This window comes from Stegostoma tigrinum, chromosome 2 (assembly GCF_030684315.1).
Source record: "Stegostoma tigrinum isolate sSteTig4 chromosome 2, sSteTig4.hap1, whole genome shotgun sequence".
NCBI classification, from domain to species: domain Eukaryota; kingdom Metazoa; phylum Chordata; class Chondrichthyes; order Orectolobiformes; family Stegostomatidae; genus Stegostoma; species Stegostoma tigrinum.
The window spans coordinates 113,423,723-113,446,513 of record NC_081355.1 but is presented as its reverse complement, the minus strand read 5'-3'; the positions used below and the strand labels follow the sequence as shown (position 1 = coordinate 113,446,513).

General features: G+C 42.2%; 1 protein-coding gene across 7 annotated transcripts in view; it reads right to left on the bottom strand.

Annotated features, from left to right (window-relative positions):
- The window catches only part of adam22 (ADAM metallopeptidase domain 22), a 339,135-nt gene that overhangs the window by 201,372 nt on the left and 114,972 nt on the right, over positions 1–22,791 (bottom strand). For all 7 annotated transcript variants that reach the window (XM_048555033.2, XM_048555043.2, XM_048555053.2 and 4 more), the window contains exon 6: positions 11,872–11,941. In XM_048555033.2, the coding sequence (XP_048410990.1) occupies positions 11,872–11,941 (70 nt within the window). The remainder of the gene's footprint in view (positions 1–11,871; positions 11,942–22,791) is intronic.

The following is a 22,791-nucleotide window of genomic DNA, read 5'->3' as shown; positions in this document are numbered from 1 at the left end:
CAAAGAAAATTATAATTTATGAACAAAACTGATAATTTAAGTCTGTCCCACTTTCATCAGTCTCTGTACACACATTTAAACCATTATCTCTCATGTCATTAGGCGATTTAATGATATGCATGCAAGTTATTATTGTCAGCTTGTCTCATATCTGCTTGTTCATGGGGAGAATATCCTTCCCTGAAAAGGCTCATTCCCATGAGATTGTTTGATCAGAGTAGGATGCTCCTCTTTCTGATTAAGAACAAAGGAAAAGGATTAGGCCATTCAGCCCACTGAACTGATATGTCATTCAATATGATTCTAGCTGATCATCTAATGTAATACCTTTACCCCACACTATGCTCTATATCCCTGACATATCATCAGTATCTAGGAATCTGTCAAGCCATAATTTAAACTTATTCAAAAGCTGATTTTTCACAGTACCTTGGGTAGAGAATTCCAAAGGCTCTCAACCCTCTGAGTGACAAGAATTTTCCTTGTACTGTATTAAGTCACTTACCCCTTATTTTGTCCCATGGCCTTGGATTCCCCACCAAGGGAAAACATCTTAATAGTATATGCCCTGTGTAATCCCTTAAGTATTTTGTGGGTTTCAATAAGATCACCTTTATTCTTTGAAACTCTAGGCAATTCAGACACAGTTTCTACCTTCTGAGAAAAGGAGACCAAAATTTCACATAGTACACCAAGTTTGGCCTAACCAAGGTCATTTTTTCTATAAGCAAGACTTTGCTACTCCTATACACAAATCCTCTCCAGATAAAGGCTATCATTCCATCAGCCTTCCTCATAACTTGTCTTACCTCAATATTAGCCTTCAATGATGTAGCGACGTGGATTTCCAGCTCCCTTTGTACATGTACACTTTCAACCTACACTTCCCCACCTCATAACATTTCAAAAATATTCTGCACCTCTCTTTCCCTTACCAAAATGAATAACCTCACATTGTATTCCGCCTACCATGTTCTTGTCCACTCTCTAAGTCTGTCCAAATCCATTTGAACCGTCTTTACATTTTCCTCTCAAGACACATTCCCACCTAGCTTTGTCTCAATATCTGCTACCGTTACGTGGTTTGGCCTACAAGTAACTCCCAACTCATAGCAACATGGTTGACTCTTAACTGCTGTTTTGAATTGTCTAACAAGCCACCCAGTTCAAAATTAATTAGGGATTGGCAAAGAGTTAGGGTTTGCCAATGAGAGTCCACGCCATTGAAGTATAAACAAAATACTTAATTACAGAATTGGAGTACATATAATTTGATACAGTGAATCATTAAATGATTTGCAAGTGATAAATGAATGAATGAAAGGCACAGAAGGACAGAATAAGATCATTCTAAATGCCAAATTAAGGCCTCAACAGCAGCTGGCACTGACTCATATGAAGCACTAAAAAGCAAAGTGCCTTGTGACTCAACAACTAGCGCAAGCACGTAAGTTTGGTGCTCAAACTCAAAAGAGATAAAAATAAACTGTAAGATGAGCAGTGGAAGCTTCTTTGAGGCTAAAATGCTGTACAGTAATCAACGTAAATTACGGATAGAAATTGTTAACTATCAAACTGTCCAGTGTTCAGCAGCTAAAAAAAGATGAATCACGAAGCATTCCAGTAATAATAAAGAAAATGTTGTAACTCAAACTGATTACCATTCAAGTTGTGGGTGAAATATCTCCCAAATTGAGTAGGAGTCATTTTTGAAAGCTTCATTTATAAAATAGAGCGACAAAACTACAACTTACATTTACAATTCAACTGAGTCACAGATCAGAGCAAAATTCAATTTGGTCATTATTTTCACTGGAATAGCAAGAATGAAATTTTCATCTAATCTGTCATAGACAAGAAGAAAAAGACTGTCCGTTGCAGATTTTTAGGGCTGGTGTGGGTAGGGGCAGTGGCTCTCTTATTTGTCTGTTCATGTGGGCATCAATGGCTAGGCCAGCATTTTTGTCCATGTCTATTTATTTAGAAGGCAGTTAAATGGCTACCCACACTGCTGTGGCTCTGCAGTCATATATCAGCCAGACCAGGTAAAAATGACAGCTTTCCTTCTCGAAAGGATATGAGTGAACCAGATTGGTCTTTCAACAGTTGAAAGCAGTTACACGGTTGTAATGTTAGGCTAGCTCATTTCATTGCCTGTCGTGCTGGGATCCATATCTATTAGCTTGGGATTCTGGATTACAGGTGTAGTGACATTACCAGCATGCCACCGCCTCACTCTCAGGCAGTCTATATGCAGGGACAGTCAACTGAAAGCTACCCCCGGCCTTTCCTGTTGAAACCTGTGACCTCTCTTCTGCCATTACTCGTCTAAGACCTGCTGGTCTCTGGTTAGATGGCAGCTCTCAGGGGTCAGCATATTAACCCTGGCATCTTTGATCGGAGGAAAGGTCTGTAGCTCACAGCTAAATGCCAGGCTGGCACTGTATCTAACGGGCCTTCCTGAAACTGGTGATGCAGGGATCCGCCTGGATCCCCAATCAGTGGACAATACCACTGTAGCCTACATTAAATTTTATTGTTTCACAGAAAACACAACTCTGGTGGTTCTTCCACCTTCCTTTCTTCAAAAGCCTGTTAAAATCGATATAAGGTATCACTTAACCTCTATTTCTGATATACCAAATATACCCTTAAATCACTTTCCAGTAATATGTCAGCCCCTAACTTAGTCAAGGAATGGGAGCTCTCAATATAATAAATTAATCCTGTCTTTCTTGAAAGAGATGGATGGAGTTTCCCACAAACACTGGGTAAATTATATGACTGAATTACTACCACCTACCAGAGGTTTCACAGGCCTCATTTCATAATCTATGGGAGGCTGGCAAAATTCCTAAGAAATCCTGGCATTAGCTTTCTTCAAATCTGAAATGTGCAAGGGTCTGTCATTTTCGATGGTATAAAAAAATCCAAATGTAGCAACTGACATGATGGAATTCAAGCAGAAACTCCATAGATCAGAACTAAAGATTATGTAAATTCAAACATAGCTGTTGATGAGAAAGAAATTTAGGGGAGGTGGCAATCACGTGCAGTTTTGAGGGCCTAGGAAAGTCTGAGTCAGAATAGGTGATCTATGCAAGGGTCTTCATTCTAATAAAATGTGATGTAGGAAGACCAGCGTACTTAACATTTAAAATGGATGAGGAAAGCCATGGTGAACATGTATGTTAAATAAGGTCAAAGAAAAGCTGCAAATGAGAGAGAGAAAAGAGGGAGAATGAGAACTGGAAATGATTTTTCACCTCGTGGCCTTCTTGTACTTCTATGTAAGGCGTATGAAAGAAATTAAGGCAGTATTCAAATTCTATATGAGTTGCATTTCACAGATAGTTGAGAGTCATTGGGAGGTTCAAGAAGTATTGTTCATGAAATAGTTTTGCTTCTTAAAGATAGTTTTAGCAATGCAGGTGATGTGAACATCTAATATGACAGGAAGGATATTTAAATACATTTTAAAATCCCCAATGGAAATTAAAAAGCTAGAGTACACACTTTGGAAGCAGACTTTGGGTCTGGTCCAATTGAAGTCCAATTCTCAGGACACTGAATGGTTTAGTCCTTCTCATGAAATCTGCTGCTTTAATCCAGAGCTCATGTTGGGTTAGTTAAGTGGGAAGAGTTGAACAGAAAGCTTTTGAACTCTGGAAGTCATAAAAGATGCACCATGGGTAGGCATGAAGGACACATTTTACTTTTACAACTTGTTTTTAATGCATGGGTGCAGTGGAATAGCATCCAGGGCAGCACTTTGTACAGAGACGGAGTTTAATGAATATGGAGAGGAGCCTCTGAGGCATACTGTGATATAAACATAGAAAATCGGTGCAGGAGTAGGCCACTCAGCCCTTTGGGTCTGCATCATAACTGTGACTTAAACAGTCACGCCTCAGACACTCTGCTGGAAGGTTTGAACCAGTGCAGCTCAGAACAAGAAGTTCTGCTGCCATATCATCACGTATGTATTGGCCATAAAAGTATAAAAGAACCTTGAAGTCCAGATTGAGCTTAAATGAAGGACAGAAGAACCAAATTAAAACATTAGCATCTCATCAAAAGCAGGTCCTGTTCTCATTTGTTGCCTACAAAGTTTTTAAATTTATTAGATGCATTTATTCAAATTTGAAGAGAAATGAGCAGATCAAAAATGTACATATTTCACTATGGAAGAGGCATCATCTTGTCATCAACCCACAATTCAGTTGTACAAACAAATTCATTTGAAGGAGTTGAAAAAAGGTGGGGAACATGGTAGAAGGAAAGGATAAGTGAAACTTAGGTATGAGTAAAACAGAAGGATATAAATGATGCTGTCAACCAACAATCTTTAATATTTTATAAGCATATTTCTCATGAGTTCATGTCACAGTGTTAAATGTTGCAACTGTTAGTGCAGCATTCCAAACTTATGGGAAAGTTATATTAAATTGACCAATGATTGAAAGATAGTCCCATGCTCGAACCTTCCTTTCTTATATTGATCCTTGCAAAATTTTGGCCCTGAAATCCAGTTGACTCTTGACCTAAATTCATTGGAGTCCAGGCATACCTTGCTTCAAAATTCCTCAACAGGTATTTTGGACTATACCCTCTTATGCAACACTAATTATGACCATTAGTACAAGAGATGTGAGACCTTGAAAGAATTCCTACATTGTGGAATGACTGTTCACAATACATATCGATAATTTGGAGACGGGACCAAAGATAATGTTTCCTAATTTGTTGATGCCACAAAACTAGTTGGGAATGCGTACTGTCAGGAAGATATAAAGCAGCTTCCGGAGGATGTGGATAGGCTTAGTGCATGGACAAAACATGGCAGATGGAATAAATGTGAAAAACTCTGAAGTTATCCACTTTAGCAGGAAGAACAGATGAGCAGCATACTTCTTAAATGGTCACAGGTTGGAAAGGTGCAAAGGTGCCCTTGTCGATAAGTCACCAAAGGCTAATATGCAGGTGCAACAAGTCATCAGGAAGGATAAAGAATGTTAATCTTTATCACAAGAAGACTTGACAATATGAATATTGAAGTCTTCCTTCAATTGTATAGAAGTGTGGTTAGACTGCATCTGACATACCATGCATAGATTTGATCCCCTTATGTCAGGAAAAGTTTTACTGTCATAAAGGGAGAGAATGAAGGTTCACTTGACTTGTTTCCAGGATGTGGCACTGTCTAACAAACAGAGATTGGGAAAACTGAGCCAGTGTACTCTTTCCAAACAGCTTCAGAAAATGTAAGATGATCTCATTGAAACATACAAAATACTTAAAGAGACAGATAATAGGCTTGATATAACTGAGATAACAAGGTGTGGAGGTGGATGAACACAGCAGGCCAAGCAGCATCAGAGGAGCAGGAATGCTGACGTTTCAGGGCTAGACCTTTCTTCAGAAAGGATCCTGCCTCCAAATTATTGGTATGTATTGTGAACAGTCATTCCACAATGTAGGAATTTTTTCTAGGTCTCACATCTCTTGTACAAATGGTCATAATTAGTGCTGCACAGGAATGGTCTAGTCCAAAACGCCTGTTGAGGAATTTTCTGAAGAAGGGTCTAGGCCCGAAACATCAACCTTCCTGCTCCTCTGATGCTGCTTGGCCTGCTGTGTTCATCCAGCTCTACACCCTGTTATCTCAGATTCTCCAGCATCTGCAGCTCCTACTATCTCTTGATATAACTGAGATGTTTTCATTAGTTTGGGAGTCTAGAACCAACAAGTCCAATTTAAAAATAAGGATGATACCATTCAGATCTGAGATGAAAGAAAATGTTTTTACTCAGAAGGTTGTCAACGTTGGGAATTCTCTACCTCAGAGGACTATGAAAACTCTGTCTTTATATTTAAGGTAGAGATTGATAGATTGTTGATGGTGTACAAGATTATGGTTTTGGGGTGGCTAAAAAAGCAGTGAAGTATTCGATCAGGAATAATCTTATTGACTGTGGTGAAAGGTCAAAGAACAGAAAAGTCTATTTGACAGTAAACAAAAAGTAACAGAATCTGGCACTTGTAGTTTATTTATAAAGTTCATCTTTAAAAGGTAAAGTGCATCTTTTCTCTTCCCTGATACAAGTTATCCACAGAAGACCATAGTGAACATCTGCAAGAAATCTAACCTCTTACAGAATACTGAGGACCAAATATCAGCATTTAAAACACAGATAAAGGCCCAATGTATCTGTGCTGCAAACAATACGTAATTGTAGTTGCTTGGAGTTGCAGAACTTGACTATTGCTAAAAAAGACACTTGTTGAAACTTTTTATCTTGCACTCATGAAGACAATTCGTAAGAGATACCCATGTAAAGAGACAACACAAACAGAAATTGCTGGAAAAGCTTAGCCGTTCTGGCAGTGTCTTGTGAAGAGAAATCAGAGGTAACATTTCGGGTCTGAGGAAGGGTCACTAGACCCGAAACGTTAACTCCGATTTCTCCTCACAGATGCTGTCAGGCATGTTGAACTTTCCAGCAATTTCTGATTTTGTTTCTGATTTACAGCATCTGCAGTTCTTTTGTTTTTTATTAAAGGAAAATCAACATTGGGCTGAGTACTTGCCTCTAATGCAGAATAAATATTGGGGATTTCTTATGAATTGTCCTGGTAAGTGTAAGACAGCTTTCATAAAATATATCTGTTTTCAGCAATATTCATATTATGAAATTTTAATAAGACAACTGATGGCAAACTAGAACAAAACTGACACATCATTTTGTAGATGCTGCTACGTATGTTTTGGATAAATTTGTATATACTTAACCCTTGGTGACCTCCTTGAAAAGTTTTACCACCGATACATTTGGAGTGTACACATCATATTTTTATGCAAATTTGAAATACCTTTTAGAAGAACGTCAAATATCCATGTGAAGCCTGAAAGGGCAGAACTTAAAAGATGTTTGCTGACTTTCAGTTATACCTGCAACCCGTGGGCGTGCAATAAATCAGCATGACATCAAAATGTTTTTGCTGAATTATTGGAGTGGATGTGCATTTCTGCAAACCAAGGAGCTCAGCTCGGAGCTCCTTTATTAAAAACCTGGCAAACAGCAGGTCCTCACTGCAGCACTAGAAGTGGGACACAGTAGGACTTCCATTGATAGCTGTCCAGGCTGCTGGTTCAAAGCCCAGGAAAGGGTATGTTATTAATCAGGGTTAGGGTAACATCTGTATATTTGCCTGCCCTGAGTTACTGATGGAAAGTCAATGTTATAGCCCTACTTCAATAATTCAAATTCTTTACACAATCAAAAGCCCTCCATATTCTACATAGGCTTGCAAAACTCTGAAAAGGTTAACACTTGATTGAGTGCAAAATGCATGAGCTGCTTTGATGATACCTCAGGGACTTCATGAGAGACAAAAAGTGACTCATTGAGTACAGAATTAAGGTGAGGTCCACTCAACCATCTTTATAATGACAGTTCTTATAACCTGTATACAATTGCAGAGATGCAATTTTGTTTGGCTACTCTTATACCCATGCGACCAATGTAATGCCCAAATAAAGTCACATATTGAGAATATACAGATAAGACGAAGATTAGTTTAGACTCTAAACATTCAAATTAGGAGCACCAGCCCGAATGAGGCAAACATGCTGTTAACCCCAAAGACTTCAAGGTAAACACATACTGCTGATTGCTGATGCCAGTGAACCCCAAGAAAATGGCAACACTCAATGCTGAAGAATAGTTCCAACAACAAATGAAAACATTTCAGACCATTTCAGAAATCTGTGGCTCCAATGCAGAGGTACAGACTGCACTGTGAGATAGAAGTCTGTGACAGTGGTCCCAAGTCCAAAGTCAGCTGGTTACCGAACACATATTGCAGTTTGCATTAGTCAAAACTAAAAGTGACTGGTTAAAAAGGGAAACTTTAAATGGCACAGTAATTCTGGCTGAAGGGGTGAGAAATTATAAAATAAGTTACAGCTCAGATCGAACATTGCCAGCATGGTGACCACATACTATGATGCATGGCTACAAAACTAACTGGGCCAAGACAGAAATTCATGTATTCCAGGATCATGGAGGCACAGTCAATGTAAACTGATTTGCTTAAAACAGATCAGCTTCAGGTAATTAAAAATCTAACACGCATTTTTCAGGAGACTATTAAAGTATAAAAGTTGGGAAATTTTCTATTAAAGCTCCAAAAGATGGAAATGTCTCCATTACAGCCATGAGAGGAGGGGTTCTTCCATCACAACCAAAAAAGAGTGGCATTTTTAATTATAAGATAATAAAATGTGAGGCTGGATGAACACAGCAGGCCAAGCAGCATCTCAGGAGCACAAAAGCTGACGTTTCGGGCCTAGACCCTTCATCAGAGAGGGGGATGGGGGGAGGGAACTGGAATAAATAGGGAGAGAGGGGGAGGCGGACCGAAGATGGAGAGTAAAGAAGATAGGTGGAGAGGGTGTAGGTGGGGAGGTAGGGAGGGGATAGGTCAGTCCAGGGAAGACGGACAGGTCAAGGAGGTGGGATGAGGTTAGTAGGTAGCTGAGGGTGCGGCTTGGGGTGGGAGGAAGGGATGGGTGAGAGGAAGAACCGGTTAGGGAGGCAGAGACAGGTTGGACTGGTTTTGGGATGCAGTGGGTGGGGGGGAAGAGCTGGGCTGGTTGTGTGGTGCAGTGGGGGGAGGGGATGAACTGGGCTGGTTTAGGGATGCAGTAGGGGAAGGGGACCCCACCACCCAAGACATTTTTCCATCCCCTCCCCTGTCTGCTTTCCGGAGAGACCACTCTCTCCGTGACTCCCTTGTTCGCTCCACACTGCCCTCCAACCCCACCACACCCGGCACCTTCCCCTGCAACCGCAGGAAATGCTACACTTGTCCCCACACCTCCTCCCTCACCCCCATCCCAGGCCCCAAGATGACAATCCACATTAAGCAGAGGTTCACCTGCACATCTGCCAATGTGGTATACTGCATCCACTGTACCCGGTGCGGCTTCCTCTACATTGGGGAAACCAAGCGGAGGCTTGGGGACCGCTTTGCAGAACACCTCCGCTCAGTTCGCAACAAACAACTGCACCTCCCAGTCGCAAACCATTTCCACTCCCCCTCCCATTCTCTTGATGACATGTCCATCATGGGCCTCCTGCACTGCCACAATGATGCCACCCGAAGGTTGCAGGAACAGCAACTCATATTCCGCCTGGGAACCCTGCAGCCATATGGTATCAATGTGGACTTCACCAGTTTCAAAATCTCCCCTTCCCCTACTGCATCCCTAAACCAGCCCAGTTCATCCCCTCCCCCCACTGCACCACACAACCAGCCCAGCTCTTCCCCCCCACCCACTGCATCCCAAAACCAGTCCAACCTGTCTCTGCCTCCCTAACCGGTTCTTCCTCTCACCCATCCCTTCCTCCCACCCCAAGCCGCACCCCCAGCTACCTACTAACCTCATCCCACCTCCTTGACCTGTCCGTCTTCCCTGGACTGACCTATCCCCTCCCTACCTCCCCACCTACACCCTCTCCACCTATCTTCTTTACTCTCCATCTTCGGTCCGCCTCCCCCTCTCTCCCTATTTATTCCAGTTCCCTCCCCCCATCCCCCTCTCTGATGAAGGGTCTAGGCCCGAAACGTCAGCTTTTGTGCTCCTGAGATGCTGCTTGGCCTGCTGTGTTCATCCAGCCTCACATTTTATTATCTTGGAATCTCCAGCATCTGCAGTTCCCATTATCTCTGGCATTTTTAATTCGTTAGGGGAAAGGCAGGAAAGTGAAGTTGAGGATTATATGATCAGTTATTATATCATCGAAGGGTGCAGCAGGCTTGATAGGCTCAATGGCCAACATCCGCTCCACTCAAGTGGTCTTTTATCACATCAAGCAAAACAGAATCTTCAAGTAACACAACTGAGGAAGTGAATGTGTTGATTTCAACAATTGTTCAAGTATTGAACACAAATGAGAAAATCCAAACTAATCAACAAGTTAAAATATGTAATAAGTAATAGTCTATCTACTTTAGCACAGGTAGATTGGGGTCAAAAATGCACTGACACAAATTTAAGCTATGGTGTATACCATTCTATGGAAAATACCATAGAGAAATTGATACCGAGAAGACACCAAGAAGAGATTGTGTGAAGATTTCTCCCCTTTAACGATAGTAATGAGGTCAGCCAGATGGACCTCATAAAAGATGAGTTCCCTGATTGGGGTTGTTACTCTGGTCCAATTAGGGAGCCCAGGCTGACAGGAACACGAGTGTCAGAGATCCTGTTCATACTGAGAACTGGCTCTGAGGGAGCCGCATCAGTGTCATGGACTCTCCACATGTGAATAAAGGATGAGTTCGTAACAGGATATTGGCTACTGCGGAGTTATTTTACTTCTGGTCACTGGACAAATCAGTGCCATGCCCAAGATCTGGGTCATCTCTCCTCAGAGTTGCCCATTCCCTTGCTGCCTGTGCATTGTCACTCCACCCTCAATTGCTGGACTCTTGCATGGATTTGCCAAAGATTTCTTCATTGTCCTAAGACCGTAAGAAATAGGAAGAGGAGCAGGCTGTTTGGCCCGTTGAGACTGCTCTGCCAATCAGATCCAACATTCCTCGTGTCTACCCTTTCCCCATAAACTTTGGTTCCCCTACTATCGAGAATCTACCTATCTCAGCCATAAACATACACACAGACTGTGTCCCCACAGCTTTCTGTGGCAAGGAGCTGCAAAGACTCACAATCCTCTGAGAGAGCACAGATCACTGTTTGTGGACTGACTGCAGTTGCAGCCACCCAGTGACATTGCTGGGACCAGACAGCTGCCAGCTATTTAACTGGCCAGCAGCTCTTGGAGGTGGGACTTTCTCCTTTGAGACAAGTAATACGCCCAGGTGTGCAGCAGATTCACCAACAATCTTCGGCTGGGCAGTGAGTTTCTCGGTAAAACACAAAGGAGTGATTCCCCCATTTCAGTACTTGATGTGGACTGAGTTTGCTGCTTTCAATGCAAAATCTGCACTTGACTGCAACATCCTCAAAGAGGAACATTTCCAGGCTAATAAAGTGTGAAGCTGGATGAACACAGCAGGCCAAGCAGCACCTCAGGAGCACAAAAGCTGACGTTTCGGGCCTAGACCCTTCATCAGAGATGATCCTCTTCTCTGATGAAGGGTGTAGGCCCGAAACGTCAGCTTTTGTGCTCCTGAGATGCTGCTGGCCTGCTGTGTTCATCCAGCTTCACACTTTATTATCTTGGATTCTCCAACATCTGCAGTTCCCATTATCACTGATACAACATTTCCAGGCTTCTTGGTCTTGCTTGATTATTAGTGAGCTTCCCTGGTAGTGCAAACAGTAAATGTGGAATGGGAATATAGTACAATGACTGCTTTTTCTGGGCTGACATGCGAAAAATGGCTAAGTGAATGATGACCCACAGGGAAATACCACCCATGGAGTGATGTCCCAGTTAAAAAAGTAGTGCTTTTTTTTTAAAAACGTAGTAAAGGCACTGACAGTCCAGGAAAAAGTATTGCAAAACAGAGGCATCGGCATATATCAGAAACCAATTTTGGTCATTACCCACAATTGAACAAAGTTGAATTTACTTGATTTTTGTAATTTTACCAATTTACTTCATTATGAGATGTTGTAACTTTATAGAATTGAAGAACAGAGAAACCTTCAAATCGTGACACTTACAGCAGAAAGATTTAAGCATTGTCATTTTATATTAAAACATGTGTTTGGCTTAAAAAGAAAGCTTTTAGCAGGAACAGGAAGAGTTGATAATTTTATACAACAAAATTAATACATTATTTATAACACAATACAATATTTAATTCCATATAAGCCTAAGAAATAAGACTTACCAATGCATTTTGATCATTTCCTTGCGCTGGTTCAACCAAGTAAGTGTGGTTTCCATCATAGAACATACCACTGTGGATACAAAATGAGAAGAATTCTTTGTAAGATTCTGGGATTGTTACAAAGTTTCTTTCACATTTCTGCTACAACTTTGACAGAAGTTATGAATCCCAACATGGGGAACTTCAGCAAACATTCACCCCTGTGCCAGGAACAGGATACAAAACTCCAAGAAAACCATTGTAAAGAGAACTGACTTTTCCTCTGAAATTTCCATAAATTTCCGCTAGGCACCATCCCATTGTAAGCATTGTACATTAGGCTATGTTGGCAATGATTTTCCTGATAATGTGCTGACTGCATTTATGCCACCAGCTACCCTGGGCCACCTTAAAGGTATTCTAATGCTTTTGGTGCTGAAAAAAAACATCAAATCTACTATCAGAAGTACAAAATAGAAACCATGGCCATGTGCCAGCCTGGCATGTTCATGACTGTCCACGAGGTCAAAACTAGCTGCTGCTTGTTCTACCAAAGTTTGCTAACAGGTTTTCACCTTCCCTAACATCAGTTATATAAATCCTATATTTGGTAAATTTGAAGGCTGGAGCGGATGACAGAGGTATCTGGAAGCTGTCTACAATTATCACCTTGTCAAATAAATGGTGGCATCTGAATGGTGAAAGGACAAAAACACAACTTACTGCAAAAAAATAAGGATAGATGCAAGTCCTGTACTCTGGCTGTAGCTTGGCAAGTATACATTTCTTAGTTCAAGCAGAGTACAAGTGCAGCTGGAATTTACCTGTTTTGTTCCTGACTCTTCTTTTTAAAAATAACTTTCATGCATACTTAAGCATTTAATAATTTTCCTGTACCTGTTTGCCAGGTTACTCCTGGGTTTGACAACCAAATGGAAATCACTCTGCTAATTCCCTTTAATTCTATACTATTGTACTTGAATAATTATTGGGTAAATTATTGTTCTCGCTCTCACAACATGCAGAGATCTGCAGTGAAGAGCTACAGGTGAAAATCTGCCTATGGAAACATTGTTTTTGCACTGGTGGTCTGTTCGATAAGACATCCAGGCCATACACCATCCAGACTTAACCATAAATCACCATTCCATCATTTTTGTTGACTCAGAATCCTTGAACCAACTCAGAACCCTGGAACTGTCCACCTAACAACACTGTAGGGACAGAGATAGTAGAAACTGCAGATGCTGGAGAATCTGAGGCAACAAGGTGTAGAGCTGGATGAACACAGCAGGCCAAGCAGCATCAGAGGAGCAGGAAGGCTGACATTTCAGGCCCAGACCCTCCTTCACAAGTTTTCTGACCAAGGGTCTAGGCCCAAAACATCAGCCTTCCTGCTCCTCTGACGCTGCTTGGCCTGCTGTGTTCATCCAGCTCTACACCTTGTCATCTCTTTACACTGTAGGGACATTGTTTTTCATGTTGGATCAAGAATGCAATGGAGTGCCACCTTCTCCAAGGGTCACCAGGACAGGCAATCAATTCAACTTTATAAGCTTCATACACATCCCCAGAATGATTTTATATTTAAAAGGACAAGCTATGTAATGGGCATGTGGCTTCCAATAAATTAGTTAATCCCTAGATATGTGAACAAATGGATTCCAGAATAATTGGAGCATCATCTCAGTAAATGGTGCAACCATTCCCTTTTCCACAGAGGGAGGAATAAAGTGCTGCCAGTCTGTTTACTAAACACTGTCAGACATTCAAGCAATGCATAGGATATAACAAAATGTTCAACTGTAAAGTACTTTATATAAAAGGTGCGGAAGGGCTTTGAACGTTTGTGAATCAGGCGTCCAGCAGCAGAAATGCTTGTGACACAGTGCAGAGCTGGAGGAACACAGCAGGCCAGGCAGCATCAGAGGGGCAGGCAAGTTGACATTTTGGGTTGGGACCCTTCTTCAGAAATGGGGGAGGGGAAAGGGAGCTCTGAAATAAATAGAGAGAGGGGTTGGAGTGGATGAGGGAGTTGCAGAGAGAGTGGTCTGTATGGAAGACAGATAGGGGTGGGTGCTGACCCCACAAACAAGGATATATTTCCCTCCCCACTCCATCTGTCTGCCATAGGGATTGTGCTCTCTGCGACTCATGCTTTCCATACTCCCCACTAGCTCCACCACCCTTGGCACCTTTCCCTGCAACCGCAGGAAGTGTTACACCTGCCCCTACACCTCCCTCCTTACCTCCATCCAAGGAACCAAAAAACCTTCCCCATTAAACAGATGTTCATCTGCACATCCACTAATGTGGTCTACTGCATCCACTGCTCCCGAGGTGGCCTCCTCTACATTGGTGAGACCCAGAGGAGGCTTGGAGACCGCTTTCTACAGCACCTGCACTCTGTTCGCAACACACAACACCTTCCAGTCGCGAACCATTTCAACTCCCTCTCCCACTCCGTGGGTAACATGCCCATCCTGGGCCTCCTCCAGTGTCACAATGACGCCACCCAGAAACTGGGGAGCAGCACCTCATATTCTGCCCTAGGAGTCTACAATGTAATGGCCTCAATGTGGACTTTACCAGTTTCAAAATCTCACCACTCCTGGCCTAATCCCATGACCAACCCTCCCTCTCATCTCTGTCTCCTGACCTGTCCATCTTCTCTCCCTCCTAACCACTCCTCCCACCTCACTGACCAATCCTCACCAGTGCCTACCTGCACTCACCGAGCACCATCCCACCTACCGTCCCCAATCCCACCCCTCCTATCTCTATTTATTTCAGAGCTCCCTTCCCTGTCCCCCAATTTTTAAGAATGTCCCGGCCCGAAACATCAACTTTCTTGCTCCTCTGATGCTGCCTGGCACGTTGTGCTCCCCCAACTCCACAATGTGTTATCTCTTGACTCCAGCATCTGCAGTTGTTACTATCTCCGAGAAATGCTAATAAGACTGGTTAGGAGCCACAATCAAGCCTGCTGGGAATTTTGCTCCAGCTAGTTTAAACTCCGACCTCAGTTAAAACTGCTACAGCCTGTAGTTTCAGTGATAACGGGAACTGCGGATGCTGGAGAATCCAAGATAATGAAATGAGGCTGGATGAACACAGCAGGCCCAGCAGCATCTCAGGAGCACAAAAGCTGACGTTTAGGGCCTAGACCCTTCATCTGATGAAGGGTCTAGGCCCGAAACATCAGCTTTTGTGCTCCTGAGATGCTGCTGGGTCTGCTGTGTTCATCCAGCCTCATATTTCATTACCACAGCCTGTAGTTTCCTGTGTTGACCAAATAAGGCAAGTGAAATAATGGAACAACTGCTACCTGACATGGTGTATGGAATGTCTCTGCTCACAACTTGCTGTAACCATTTGGGAGCTGTTTACCAGAAAATTGCACTGGCTGGGATTGAATAATGTAATCCGGCTTTTATCAGCTCATTGGTTGAGAGCAATAGATCTTCCTGGAATGGAGTACATTTTCAGATAAATTAACAAAACAAAGGAATTTTTCTCAGAGACGAAGAACCCTCCAGACCACATTGGAAAAGCATGTGCTCTGCAACTTTTGTGCTCCTAAATTGCTGCTTGGCCTGCTGTGTTCATCCAGCTCCACACTTTGTTGTCTCAGATTCTCCAGCATCTGCAGTTCCCTATTATGCTCTGAAGCTATCTTCGGAGAGCAGACAAAGAACCATGAGACAGGGCCTTAACGTAGAATAAAGTTGACTACATCACTCAAATCGTGGTAGTATGTGATTGATGCCAAACTTATTGAGTTAAAGTAAGAGTTAGGGTTAGTTAAGTTGAAGTAAGATACAGGGAAGTTAAATGAAGTGAGTTAAAGTTGAAGTTAAGTTAGATAAAGTAAGATGTAAATGTTGCAATAAATACATTTTAGTATTGGTACGTAAAGAGTTAAAATAAAGAAGGCTTTGTTTAATTAAATTCTGAGTCAGTTCTTTGCTTTTTGTCTGTCACACAAGGGAATAGCTGGGGAAAGTGGGAAGCTGGATGAACACAGCAGGCCAAGCAGCATCTCAGGAGCACAAAAGCTGACGTTTCGGGCCTAGACCCTTCATCAGAGGGATGAAGATGCTTCTTGGCCTGCTGTGTTCATCCAGCTTTGTTATCTTGGATTCTCCAGCATCTGCAGTTCCCATTATCACTAAAGGTTTGAGTACTCCTTTTTGGGCAACAACCTAAAGCTTGGTAGCTCCAAAATCCTAATGTTTTGACGCACCTGAAAACAGTTTAAAACACTACAAATTGAATCATACTGCAGGGGGAATTTTTTTGTCTTTCTCAGGCGATAACATCAGTGAACCATGAAAATGTTACAGCACTGAAAGAAGCCATTCAGCCCATCATGTATCAGCTGAATAAACCAGCTGCCCGCATTCACAGCAAATGGTCCACAAAGCTGTAGATTACACTATTTCAGGTGCAGATCTAGGTTTCCTCTTAAATAAGTTGCAAGTTTTTATTACAACAACCAAACTTGGTACTTCAAAGCTGGAAGTTGTTTTTAAATCAATCAGCAATAATATGGAGCCAGCCATAAATATTGTTTACATAAAATACAAAGCTGTTCAAAGCATTGTGAGAGGTATGACAGGGCCTTGTCTATTGGACACTTCCTTCACGCAAAGCTAACGATATGTTTTCATCTTTTTATAGTGCAGTACAATTTTGGGAATGTGTACAATTCGCAAAAAATGTACTCCTTCAAGAAGTAGCTGTTATAAATAGATGTGAGTGTACTAAATAATGGTGATAAAATCTCATCAACATGAAACACGGCTGACTTGAAATTATCCAACAATGAAATCATAGCTGTAATCCTCTCTCTTAGGTCTGAAAGTGATAGAGTCACCGAGTCATATAGCACAGAAACAGGCCCTTTGGCCTAAACAGTCCACGCCAATCATGTTCCCAAACTAAACTAGTCCCACCTGCCTTTGTTTGGCCCATACCCTTACAAATATTTCTTATTCGTGAACTTATCCTGCATCCACCACACTCTCCAGCAAGTCGTTCCACACATAAACCACTCTGTGTAAAAGTATTTGCCCCGATGTCCTTTTAAAATCTCTCCTCTCACCTTAAAAAATATACCTCCTAGTTTTGAACTCCTCCTCCTAGAGAAAAGATTAGATTCCCTACACTGTGGAAACAGGCCCTTCAGCCCAACAAGTCCCCACCGCCCCTTGAAGCATTCCACCCATACCCATCCCCCTATAACCCACACACTCCTGAACACTATGGGCAATTTAGCATGGCTGATCCACCTAACCTGCACATCTTTGGACTGTGGGAGGAAACTGGAGCACCCAGAGGAAACCCACGCTGACATGGGGAGAATGTGCAAACTCCACACAGGCAGTAGCCTGAGGCTGGAATCAAATCTGGGTTCCTGGTGCTGTGAGGCTGCAGTGCTAACCACTGAGCCACCATGCCGCCCGAATCCTTGTCCTTCCCCTTAGACAATATCCTTGTCATTCCCATTATCCATGCCCCTCACGATTTTATAAATCTCAATAAGGTCACCCCTTAATCTCCTATGCCCTAGTAAAATAGGTTCAAGTCTTTCCAGTATATTTTTAATATTCTTAACAAACCATAGAGATCATTTCAACCTAATCCACACAATTGAAAAATTTACAGAATGTAGAATAGGCAGCCAATCCAATCAATTTACCAACTAGGAGCTTATGTTAAAATTCTTCTTCAGTTCTCTGACCAAACATAGACCCTTGGTGATTATTTAGCTAACACTGGCCAAGCGCTGTGATTATTTTTACTATGAGTAGAATTGAGGGCAGAGCTGTTGTGGGAACTCGGATTCACATTCCAATCCATCTAACCAATTAAGCTAACTGGACCCCGTTTAAAAATATCCCGCCCAAGTTTTCCACATTGACATAAAATGCCAAGCCACATTCTCACTGCAATCCTTTACTGCAAATATACAATGTAGATAAATAAGGGCTCCGAGATAACAAAGTGTGGAGCTGGATGAACACAGCAGGCCAAGCAGCATCTCAGGAGCACAAAAGCTGACGTTTCAGGCCGAGACCCTTCATCAGATGATGAAGGTTTCTGATGAAGATGATTTGTCAGGGTCTCGGCCTGAAACGTCAGCGTTTGTGCTCCTGAGATGCTTCTTGGCCTGCTGTGTTCATCCAGCTCCACACTTTGTTATCTTGGATTCTCCAGCATCTGCAGTTCCCATTATCTCTGATCATAAATACGGGCTCTCCTGGTGCAGCAGCAGTGACCTTAACTCCAGGCCTGAAGTCCTGGGTTTAAGTCCCACCTGCCTCAGATGTATGGTGGGACAGAATTGTAGAATGACACGGCATTCGGTCCATCATGTCTATTCTACCCTGTAGTGGGACAATCCTACCCCACTTCAACAGACCTGAAATATTGATTGTTGTTAGTCTCTCCACAAACGATGCTTGAAAATTTACAAAAATTTTGTTTTTATTTCAGTTATATTTGATGTTCCATTGAACATTTTCTCTAAGATCCAGTGATAATTTCATAATCATCCTCTTCTTTGTGTGCTGAAATCAATCCCACCATTCAGTGGTTCATCAGATACGAACACACAGAAATAAGTAAATCAAACTGTTGTGATTATGTGATGCAAGGAATTTAAACAGCACTGGATAGTGGGGAAAAAAGAACTGAAACCATAATGGGTTTTGTAGTTTCGACATTTTGAGAAAAGGAAAGATTTGACCTCGAATTCCAACACTATTTTGGTATAAAATATTAGAGGTACTGAGGACTTTAATTTCAAGTGTAAATCAAACATGTTAAAGGAATTTATACTTGAAAATGGAGATTAAATTATGGATAGAATTAGCCTATGGCAGAAGGTATGCCCACCTACAATGTGTTTGTAAGAATGCAAATCACACGGTTATTGAAATCAGACACTTACCCCAGAATTACAGTTCCTAAAGTTACCCGCATGAGTGGTCAAACAAGAAGAATTTAGTTTATCAGCTTTGAAAGTTCACAGCTTTGGCATGAAACATCAGCTTTAGCAGAAACAAGCAGAAATCAGAAATCTCAGCTGTACAACTATAAGAATATTCTGTAAGGTGCATTTGAAGTTAGGGTTCCTTCCAACTCTTTATTATGTAGCCCCTCCTGAGCATTCACAGTCATAAGGCTTTTCCATGTATGTTCTTGTAAGAGATGCAGAACAAGAATGATAGGAAGAGGAAATTATGAAAAGCACACACAATAGTTCAGATGATGAAAGTAGGATCCAGTCACAGCATTCGAATGTAGTCTTGGATCTAAATGGCTAATGATCAGCAGGACAGCAGACTTGATGGTATCAATTAGATCCTGCACACCTTTAAAGATGTTATCCTTATGTTCTCGAAAAATTGCTTTTCATTATCTTCTCCAGGCAGTCCACTGAAGTCTAAATGACAATGGTCAAAGCATACACTTTTCTATGGGGTCACTGAACCTGAAATGTTAACTCTGTTCTCTCTCCACTGATACTGCAGGCCTGCTGAGTTTCTCCAGTAATTTCTGTTTGTGTTTTACTTTTCTCTATTTGGCTGACAAACCTCCCAAGAAGATTACCTGTACAGTTGTTCACAGTAAAACATCTTTTCTGCATGCACCAAATCCATCTTGTCTTCTGGAACTGGGAAGGCCGCTGCTGTGAGTACTTCTAATGGCTCAGTGCCACCATGCGGATGTAATATTATCCCTCTTCTTGCATCAGCATGCCGGAGTTATTAGACCTAGGATGTTAACTGACTTGTCACTTACTATGTTCAAATAGCAAAGATGCAATAAATTAAATAAGATGAATTCTACAGTCAAAGTCAATAAGCACGACTCCTCAAAGGTCTGGAGAAGGTTCAGAATGCTCTACTTTGGTTACTGTTCAAACATGAAGGTGACTCAGGTCCACAACACAATACAGAAAATAAGAGGAGCCTATAGTCCCAAAGCCAAGTACCTTGGAGAAAATGGTATACATTATCAGATTTAAAAGATAAACCCTGAATTTTCATTTGAAATGCCGCAGAAAGACAAGACAAAAATGTTCAGAATAGTGAAGGGCAACTGAAGACCAGATGGGAGGACAGACACAAAGGGTGAATAAAAAAACGGAATAGTTTTCCAGAAAAGTTGGTTGAGGCCAGGACATTGGATTCAATTTAAGAGATGGCTTTTTACTAAATGGTAGATTTGGTGATCTGTCACATGAGAGCAAATGAGCAGAAACCATCTTCTCCATATGAACTTAACATGCAGAATTAGATGACGATTCAATAATCACGGTTAAAAAGTTCCTGTACAAGATCCAATTCATAAGATAGTTGAAGTTAATAGCCTCCATCTTGTGAAGGGAGCAGTAATCATTAAGCCTACAAAGTCTGCACAGAAAAAAAACCGATAGAACAAATGGGTGGAAGCATAGAAAAAGATATACGTAGTATTTGCAGCATGTAGGGAAAGATTGGAAGGAATTTAGCAAGGTAAGGCTGCCCGAGAGAATTATGTAAATAAATTTTGCGCCACACAAGTATCAGGCATTCACCATCTCCAACAAGATTGGTGACTTTCAGCGGTATTCCCATTCCCCATCATCAAACATCAGAAACTTAGCTTCAGCAGCTGTGTAAACCATGTAGCTGCAAGAGCAAGTCAGAAGCAAGGTGTTCTGTCCAGAATCACTTGCCTCGTGATTCCTCAAATCTTATCCATCATCTGGACAGCATTAACAAGTAATGCTTGGAATACTCTTCACTTGCCGGAACGTATTCAAGCAACAAAACACCGTTCAAGAGAAAGCTGATTGCAATCTCAGAAAATCATCCACCACCCTGCACAGTGGTTGCAGTGTGTATCATCCATTAGATGCACTCCAAAAACCTGGCAAGGATTCTTACAGTTCTACTTCCCAAACACACAACCTCAACCACCTGGAAGGGCAAGGGCAGCAGGTGCACCAGAACTCTATCACTTGCCAGCTTCCCTTCTCGTCACACACCATCCTACTTCGGAAATACATTGCCTTCAAACTTCATTCATTCCTTCCTTATCACTAAGCGTAAATCCTCGAACATCCTACCCACAGCAATGTGATAAGACTTTCATTACAAGACTGCAGTGCTTGTGGATGGTAGATCAACATCATTTTCAGGGGATAGACAACACATGTTGACTTTGCCAGCAAAGCACAGACCCATGAAAGAAAAAGAAAACACACGGTCAATTAGTTTCATGATTAGTATTTATTTGTTCAAGCTCTAGAGTTCTGTCACTGTCATATCGTTATTGTAGTTGATTTACAAGTAAATTAAAATGTTTATAATATAGTCATAATTTTATTCGTGAACTCACTTTGTGCAGATGTGTGTTAAATGGCATATTTCTTGGAAACTGTGGCGAAACCTCCTCCCCTCCTACTGTACAAGTTGCACACTTGCTCTCCCGATACACTACGGCACTGATTCGATCCCCTTCTTTGGAAGAATGACTGCTGATTACATCATTTAGTGAACTGTCTTAGGCAAATCATTGTACCAGAGTGTGAAGGAGCTGAATGAACATATGTGGTTGAAGTGCCAAGCTTTGTAAAGTGTTTGGGTTAATTACTGTAAACTACTCATGTTAATTCATCTCCCTCACAATGATGTATTCAGTAGTTTCTCCAAACCAGCTTACCAAGCTTTGCTGTCTAACACAAAAGAACTGGAAACAGAAAGTTAAGATTACCATTCATAATTGCAGAAAGTAAATTCATTTGTTTTCACTGTTTAATGTAAAAGATATAGCTAAAATTAATTACAGAAAATTTAAGAAAAATATTAAACCAAGATAAACCTTTTACGTCTTTGGAAGTTAAATTAGAACAAAATGTTTAATCACAAAGCGGGACATTGTGATTCAGAGATAATGGGAACTGCAGATGCTGGAGAATTCCAAGATAATAAAATGTGAAGCTGGATGAACACAGCAGGCCAAGCAGCATCTCAGGAGCACAAAAGCTGACATTTCGGGCCTGGACCCTTCATCAGAGAGGGGGATGGGGAGAGGGAACTGGAATAAATAGGGAGAGAGGGGGAGGCGGACCGAAGATGGAGAGAAAAGAAGATAGGTGGAGAGAGTATAGGTGGGGAGGTAGGGAGGGGATAGGTCAGTCCAGGGAAGACGGACAGGTCAAGGAGGTGGGATGAGGTTAGTAGGTAGATGGGGGTGCGGCTTGGGGTGGGAGGAAGGGATGGGTGAGAGGAAGAACCGCTTAGGGAGGCAGAGACAGGTTGGACTGGTTTTGGGATGCAGTGGGTGGGGGGGGAAGAGCTGGGCTGGTTGTGTGGTGCAGTGGGGGGAGGGGACGAACTGGGCTGGTTTAGGGATGCAGTAGGGGAAGGGGAGATTTTGAAACTGGTGAAGTCCACATTGATACCATTAGGCTGCAGGGTTCCCAGGCGGAATATGAGTTGCTGTTCCTGCAACCTTCGGGTGGCATCATTGTGGCACTGCAGGAGGCCCATGATGGACATGTCATCTAGAGAATGGGAGGGGGAGTGGAAATGGTTTGCGACTGGGAGGTGCAGTTGTTTGTTGCGAACTGAGCGGAGGTGTTCTGCAAAGCGGTCTCCAAGCCTCCGCTTGGTTTCCCCAATGTAGAGGGAGCCACACCGAGCACAGTGGATGCAGTATACCACATTGGCAGATGTGCAGGTGAACCTCTGCTTAATGTGGAATGTCATCTTGGGGCCTGGGATAGGGGTGAGGGAGGCGGTGTGGGGGCAACTGTAGCATTTCCTGCGGTTGCAGGGGAAGGTGCCGGGTGTGGTGGGGTTGGAGGGCAGTGTGGAGCGAACAAGGGAGTCACGGAGAGAGTGGTCTCTCCGGAAAGCAGACAGGGGTGGGGATGGAAAA